Raw genomic sequence first — 7,479 nt, forward strand, 5'->3', positions numbered from 1 at the left:
TAATTGACCAAACAATGGCTGACAATGTTCTAGAATTAATGGAGATATAAAATGCATATATGTAAGACCGTATAAGCCCTACAGAATAAATAATAAAGAAAGTGCACCTAAGTATATCACAGTAAAAGTAGCAGAAAACAAAATCAAAATGTCCCAAAGAGTGGTCAGAAAAAAATTCCTTTTAAGGAGAAAAATAGGAATAATTTGACCTGGTTTCTCAGCCACCAAAAAAAGAAGAAAATATTTTTTGGGCCCTCTCTGGGCACACAACACTGTGAAGCTGTCCATAGCCACTGCAGCACAAGTTCGATCCCCAGCCAGGGAGTGACCCACATGGCCTCACCCGCTGCTCCTCACCAGTGCATTTCCACCCATCTGCCTGTTCTGCTCCCTGCTCTATCTCTGGTGAGTCCTCTCACACACACCCCCGCCCCCGACACACACACACACACACACACACCCCTCTGGTCTGCACCCCAGTTCTTGTGTGCATAAATAAATCTTAGAAAATATTCTCTAAGTACCGAAAGAAAAGTGCCTGTCTTGAACTCTGCATCTTGCACAGTTGCTGGTGTCCTGCCTCACATGCTTTCTTTCCATCCAGTTCTAGTTTTGACTCCACTGTGTTGAACACTAGTAGCCTTAACTCGTTACCAACGGCAGATGCTTCGCGGTGTCCTGTAATTGGAAGGGTATCCGCACGGGGCAGCCACCATGGCGCCATCTTACAGCCTTCAGACTCCTGCTCACGTCCTCCGCGACCCCCCAGCACTTCCAGGTATAGACCCACTGGAACACACACGGCGTCTTCGCCCAAATACATGTCCCATGACGCCCACAGCCTGCGGGTTCACAGTGGCGCAAACTCAGAAACTAGTGTCCACACAGGGGCAGGCCACGTTCCCTCACGGAACTCCAGGTGGCAGCAAGGACAAAACCGAACGCAGAAGAACCTTACGAAAGATGCCAGAGGACGCGCGGTGGAGGCCCTGGGGGACGGGGTAGCTCGGCACCAGATCAGGGAAAAGCCGCTGTTCGAGAATATTCAGTCACCGCGAGGCCTAAACGCACCGGACACGACCACAGCGTGGACAGACTTGCGGATGGGGCGGGCAGAGCGCGCAGGGGACAGGGATGGCGGCGGTGCGGCCACCCCTGAGGCGCGTAACCTGGCCGGATTCCACTCGGGCTGCCTCGTGGCCGCCGGCCCGGGCCCACGTCCTCACCTTCGCGGTCCACTGCCCCGAGAACGTGGCCTGGCTCTCGTCCGTCGTCCTCCCCGCAGGGTCCTCACCGACGCCGCCTGGCCTGGACGTTGCTGCGGCGTCAGACCGTTTCCCTCAGGGTCTGGAGCCAACTCTGAAGAGGTTTCGGGGGTCCCTGAGGGGTCGACTGCCTTGTCGCCACAGGGGCTCGTTTTAGGTTTGCCCCGAAGCACGCGGCGTGAGGACGCGCGAGGCTACCTCACGCTTAGGCCGGGCCGCGTGTTCTTCGCGAGGGGGAGCCCTGGCCCCTGGGCCAGAATGAGGGCGCGAAGAGTGGCCGCTGTCTCGCACTGGCGGGCGCCTCTGCCGGGGCCAGCGCCCTGTCACGAAGCGTGGCCCCGCCAGTCAGGGCCACGGGCCGACTAAGCTGCTCTGTGGAAACCTCGTGCTTCGAATGAACGCCAGGAGGAAGGCAGACGCGGGGAGGAGCAGTGACGCCTCAAAGGTCCCCTAGTCCACGCGGCACTGGGACAGAAACTTGGGGTGACCCCATACTAGCTCTAGGCAGGTTAAACGTGTGGTAGGGCCATGAGAAGTTTTGTCAAGTGACTTTCTTACGTCCCACACCTGTGTAGCTCTGGAGCCATCCGCACAAGCTTCGGAAGCGTCGCGGAGGCCCTTGCGGCGCGTGCCGTACAACATGGCGGCACCCGTCGCCACGCCCCCCCGCGCAGAGCAGGAAGGCTTCCGTACAACATGGCGGCACGCTCTCAGCCGCCCCTCTGATTCTGAGGTAACTTCCTGTCCTGCGCGAGCATATTTGACCTATGAACTCGCCGGCTCTTCTTCCTCTTCCGGGGACGGTGTCTAGAGGTATGGTAGCTTTCGTCCTTCTCCTGGTTCCGTGCCGTTGACGATCGGCCGCCATCCGGGGATCTAGGGGAGCCGGGAGCCTCCAGGCGTAGCCCTTGAGCTGGCGTGGGTGTAAGGGCTCTGGCGAGAAGTGTGGTGGCGAGCAAGTCCCCAGCCTTTAGCTTAGAAACCCCTCGATTCGTACCGTCCCTCCCGTGCCGCAGTAACCGGAGCTCCCCAGGCGCCCTGCCGCCTTCCGCGCCTGACGTTAGGAAACAGACGAGTTTTGGCCTAACCGAATGGGTTTCTGAGAAATCGCACGTTTTTATGTCTCAGGCCCACATTTCCGCGCCAGCCTGCAAGACATGCCAAGGGTTTATGGGCGCGGGCGACCTGCGCTGTCGGCTCGCCTTGTTAAAATGGTCACTCTGCCGAGGCCAGTAGCGTGGGAGACAAAATTAGGCAGACTTAGCCCATGCCTGTATTTCTGTGCCAGTTTGGGTCATTCGTGGGCGTATGTGGATAATGGGCTCGAGAGTGCCGTTGAGTGTTCCTTGGAGTTGATAAATGAGAAAATTCGCGCAGCCACGATCAGTGACGCACTTCCCAGTACCAAACTAGTACTAGCACTGGCGGACCCAGATGCTGCTTTGGGGCGAGACTGGCGGTTCTGTTAAGTGCCCAGAGCTATACTGGGCCGGGTGGCGCCTGTCAGGCAATCCTGACAGACAGGCCTGCGTGAACTGGACGCATGGTCAGGTGTGCTCACCCTTAAGACCATTTTCTCCCAAACATGTGTTGGTAGCATGTTGACGGACGCCTTTTCACACAGTCAGACGTGAGGAAGAAGCCTGGTGCTGGGATTAATCCAGTGCCTCTTGTGATTACCATCGAAAACACACGCTGCCTCTTAGTGTTCTTAACAATCAGTATATGTTCTTAAATGTTGTCTTTTAAAATAACTTTCGCGTAAGGATATTACCCAAAGGATATTACCAACATAGCTGGGTGGTAAATATACATGGATATCTGCATGATGTGCTATTTCAAGTTTGGGATCCGTAATGCAGTTTTACTCGTTTATGCAGGTGTTCAGGATGGTCCAGCGTCTGACCTACCGCCGTAGGCTCTCCTACAATACAGCCTCGAACAAGACTAGGCTGTAAGTATGTCTGCGGTTTAAAGGGCATATTGCCACTGGTGCTGCAGAATGCTGAGCTGTTAACTCTCTCACTTCCAGGTCCCGTACCCCCGGTAATAGAATCGTGTACCTCTATACCAAGAAGGTCGGGAAAGCACCAAAGTCTGCATGTGGTGTGTGCCCAGGCCGACTTCGAGGGGTGAGTGATCCTGTACTTGGAATGACAAGTTGAACTTTTTTACTATTTCTGTAAAATTCTATGTGAAAAAGGCAGGGAAATGAGTTTGTGATAAATGGTGCACTGCTTCCTTTTGTAACTTAGTTCAGTGTTTGCACTTAACGCCTAGTAAAAGCCCAGGACAGTTGTTCTGTGAACGCATCTCAAAATAATCTCTCTTCTCTGTGCAGGTTCGTGCTGTGAGACCTAAAGTTCTCATGAGACTGTCAAAAACAAAAAAACACGTCAGCCGGGCCTATGGTGGCTCCATGTGTGCTAAATGTGTCCGGGACAGGTAAATATTAACTGAACATCAGTAGACTTTCTTTAGCGTGCGTGTTTGTGTGAGTGTTACCCTGTGTCCCAGGCAGAAGGATGGTGGGAAATAAGGAAAGACCCTTAAGAAGTTTTCCTTGGTGATGGGTATTTGCTGTCATACAAATAAAAGGAAAGGGTACTCATTCAGATTAGTCCACTTGGAATTGGGGGGCATTTTTGTGCTGGATGTGGAAATTAAAAGGCCTGGAGTTGGAGAGAGATGGATAGGAAACTTAGCAGTTTGCTCATGGGGTAGATGGGGAGAAAGGGAGGGCAGAAACACTAGGGGAGGCTCTGGTCTACCTGCAGCCGAGCAGTGTGCAGGAGTCTAGAAAAGTCAGGTCAAGAGGCCACAGAGGGCAGGTTTCGGGCTCAGTTCTCAGAAATGTGGGCATTGGTCCTCACTTTAAACAGGGCATAGGAAACCTGTGTCTAGTGAATTCATTCCTTTAAAGAAAGAGTTTTTGGAGCAATTTCCCATATTTTTGGAGCTTAAGGGAACAGTAGTTGAGCGTGAAGGCCAGCAGGCTGGATACAGAGACGGAAGTGGGGTATTCAGCATTTACGTGCTAAATGCCAGCCAGGACCGCGGTGTCTCAGTTTTATTGACTCAGTTTTGTTGAAACCTGATACTGGTTAAAGTCACAGAACTGGCAGTTAGGAGCAGCACCAGAATAAAGGTTGGCTCTTTACACCCTATCTCCAGAGACAAAAGAAAGGATTTGAGAGGTGATGGGACTCTGCCACGACCAAAAAAAAAAAACTGGTGCAGCGGAGTACTTGCTTTTCAATTAATTAAGGTAGAGAAAGTTGTGAATAAGTTTTAGGTTAACCACTGAGGCAGTCTAGGCGAGGATCTGTTGGGGTTCTGAACTGGGGCTGAGAATGAGGTGAGACAGCTACCTTGGAGATGAAGGGGTCAGGAGGCTTAACCTAGTGGTGTCTGGCCTTTCACCAGTCTTTGGTTCCCACGCATGGTTGACTGTAATCACTGAAAATACAGTTTTCTGTCCCAAGCTCCTGCGGATTTAGATACAGATTTACAGGGTGAACGTAGGAAAGGTTAGCATTACCTGCTTGATACTGGACACATCTGTTTCTGTTCTGTGTATGTAGGGGAACTGTTTCCTGAGTAAGTGTGACATCTGTTGTATTTCTCCAGTGTAATCACCTTGGAGATGAAGGTGTTGGAAATGCCAGAGCTTTGAGACTTAATTTACAGCCTTGGTACCGCGTGCGGGACAGGTTTCCCTGGGGAATGAAGTGCTTTCTCTCTGAGGGGACTGTGGTTGAGCAAATGCTAGAGAGCACTTGTCACTTGCCTGTGTGTGCTGTAATGGGGTCTGATCGAGCGCTCTTTCTCTAGTGGAGGGCTGCAGTCCAGAAGGTACAAATCCTACCAAACTTAGTCTTTCTGAAGCTTTGTGAAGTAAATCTGGGGTTACTCCTGTGCCCTAAGACAGAAGTGAACTTGCGCAAGAGCAGCCACAGACTCACTAATCTCATAGTCAGGCCCTCAAAACCCTTGATTTTGGTGAAGTATCTCATGCTAATAACATTTGCGTCTTCATTTTGGTTCCCAGCACATACTTTTTTCTACATTTTTACTGGAGATTTTCAATAATGAGGCTAAAAATATGGTGGCAAGGAGCAGCCCTTTGGGGGTTTTGTGGGAGTTTGGAGTTTATCGCCTCTCAGAGCAGTGGGAAGGAACTGGGCTCTTGTGAGTATCCACATCGCTGGGAAACTGGCTGAAAGAGTCCATGGACTTTCTGCACTGAAGTTCTTGGTCTTGTGGTTTCGTTTTTCTGGCTACCCTTATTTCACTCTTGTTGATGGTACTGTTGCTCCATGTTTGATACACGTTATTTTTTTAGAAACTATATTGATGTAATGTTCTCCTTTCTAGGATCAAGCGGGCTTTTCTAATTGAGGAGCAGAAAATTGTTGTGAAAGTGTTGAAGGCGCAAGCACAGAGTCAGAAAGCTAAATAAAAAATTATGCTTTTTTGAGTAATAAAAAAAATCTTAAAGTCTTGTTCTGTCATTTCTATTGTGATGTACTACTGGTATGCAGGTTTGGTGTATGTGGTTGCTGTAGTTTCAGCGGTAGCTCTAACCTAACATTCCTTCCTTTCCCTGAGTCACCTAGATCTGGGGCCACTTTGAGAACATGGGCTTATGGCTACTTTTTTCTCCTCACACCACGGGGTCATTTCCATAGTACAGACTTCATGACAATTCTCCACACTGAAGCCATGGTGCGCAACTTGGAACTTTTTTTAATACCATTTTAAGCATTTAGTCTGAGATTATGTTGGATTGGTAAGCCAGGGCCGAGTATTTCTTAGAAGCTGTGTGGTACTTTATGATAACTCTTACTGATGCAAAAGGTTGTGGAGTTTTTTAGTAGTATTACTTAAGCTATACAATACATGTGCTCACTTGTCTCTGAAGACCATTTTTTCTTCAGGCTGTATCAAGCATATTTATGATCTACAGGAGTGTAGAGAGCTGACTATTTATCCTTTGGCTATTTGGACAGTCCAGAGATTGAGACTCTGAGACTACATTGCAATAAATTGCAGCCTTCCATGTAGTCCTTCACTGTCGAGGCATGTTGTGACTTAAATGTCCCGTGTACAAGCGTTAATTACAGTAAATGACAGCCTTCTCTGCATCTGTTGCCAGCTAACTTGTTTTGGAAGAGGGACCTCAAAACTAATGAAATGTCTGACAACACTGTAGAATGACACCAGACTCGCCTTGCACTTCAGTGAGGCACTGAACATCCTTGAGACCCCACCTGTCCTATGACACCATTATTGTCCCCATTTTACAGGTGAGACAGGCATACGGGCCTTAATTACTCAGAATGTTTTGTGTTGCTGCAATTGTGGCAAAGTGTGTTTAGTGATGAAGTGTGGGCAGCACCAATGAAGACTGGCACAAGAAATGACATAAGGCTATCGTTGTTGTGGTCCCAAGTCTCGGGCACTCTGAACCCCTCACTTGTCCTCAAATGCCTGCAACCCCAAGGATGGTGCAGTTACTTTGTGTTTAGTCCCAACATTAAGAAAATGGAAAGACTTAGTGATGTAATTGAAAAGTACCTCACTTCTCCCTTTGTAAGTCTTGCCCTGCAGATAAGTTCAGTGGTCTTGTGTGTTTTTATATGAAATCTAAAATTAGACATAGTACGAATAACCTTCAAGAAACCATGTGCCTGTAGGTTCAGTTACTTGTCGATCTGTAGATTCATGCTTGCAAGGCGTGGGAATTCAGTTCTGAAGGGGAAGCATCCTGTGCTAGCCTGGCATGAGTTCCTTCCTCAGGAGCCTTCCCTCCACCACTCAAAGTTCAGAGAACAGAGCTCTTTGAACAGGCTCTAATTGGGGAGGATTATAAAGTTTTCAGCAATGTAAGTGGGCAAAACAAGAAATTTGAGTAAGTTAAAGCATTAGTGTTACATATTTTGAATAGAATTATTCATATTAAGTGTTTTAATCTTTACTAAGTTGAATATTTTTATAACATCTTGGAATGCACAGGAAAACAGTTCCTTTAATTTCTTTAAATGGATAAATCGTCTTTTTCAGTTGGATATTTCCCGTTTTGTTTTTTACAGAAAAGATACTTGACATCAAAATTGGAAGTATACTACATAGGAATTTTTAACCCTTTCCCTCCCAACCCCCCTATTTAACCCTAGAAAGCATTTCTTTGGGAAAATGATTTTAGTGGTTG

The 7,479-nt window shown here is 48.6% G+C and overlaps 1 protein-coding gene across 2 annotated transcripts; it reads left to right on the plus strand.

The window, feature by feature from the left end:
- Positions 1–2,029: 2,029 nt before the first annotated feature.
- RPL34 (ribosomal protein L34) lies at positions 2,030–5,770 on the plus strand. Of its 2 annotated transcripts, none has more exons than XM_004686606.2 (5): positions 2,030–2,078; positions 3,146–3,219; positions 3,298–3,397; positions 3,607–3,710; positions 5,643–5,770. In XM_004686606.2, exons 2-5 carry the CDS (start codon positions 3,155–3,157, stop codon positions 5,725–5,727), a joined length of 354 nt encoding a protein of 117 aa, XP_004686663.1. In that variant the 5' UTR covers positions 2,030–2,078; positions 3,146–3,154; the 3' UTR covers positions 5,728–5,770. The 2 variants fall into 2 exon arrangements, with proteins under 2 accessions (XP_004686663.1, XP_012583140.1); XM_012727686.1 differs by lacking the exon at positions 2,030–2,078 and adding an exon at positions 2,166–2,189.
- Positions 5,771–7,479: the final 1,709 nt, after the last annotated feature.

The sequence above is a fragment of the Condylura cristata genome, unplaced genomic scaffold (assembly GCF_000260355.1).
Source record: "Condylura cristata isolate star-nosed mole 26May11 unplaced genomic scaffold, ConCri1.0 scaffold00021, whole genome shotgun sequence".
Classification (NCBI taxonomy): domain Eukaryota; kingdom Metazoa; phylum Chordata; class Mammalia; order Eulipotyphla; family Talpidae; genus Condylura; species Condylura cristata.

Bases quoted from the DNA above. Each gene is read 5' to 3' on its own strand.
- RPL34 (XM_004686606.2), top strand. From the start codon at position 3,155: ATGGTCCAGCGTCTGACCTACCGCCGTAGGCTCTCCTACAATACAGCC. The intron at 3,220-3,297 runs GTAAGTATGTCT...TCTCACTTCCAG, and splicing joins GCCTCGAACAAGACTAGGCT to GTCCCGTACCCCCGGTAATA. The intron at 3,398-3,606 runs GTGAGTGATCCT...TTCTCTGTGCAG, and splicing joins GCCCAGGCCGACTTCGAGGG to GTTCGTGCTGTGAGACCTAA.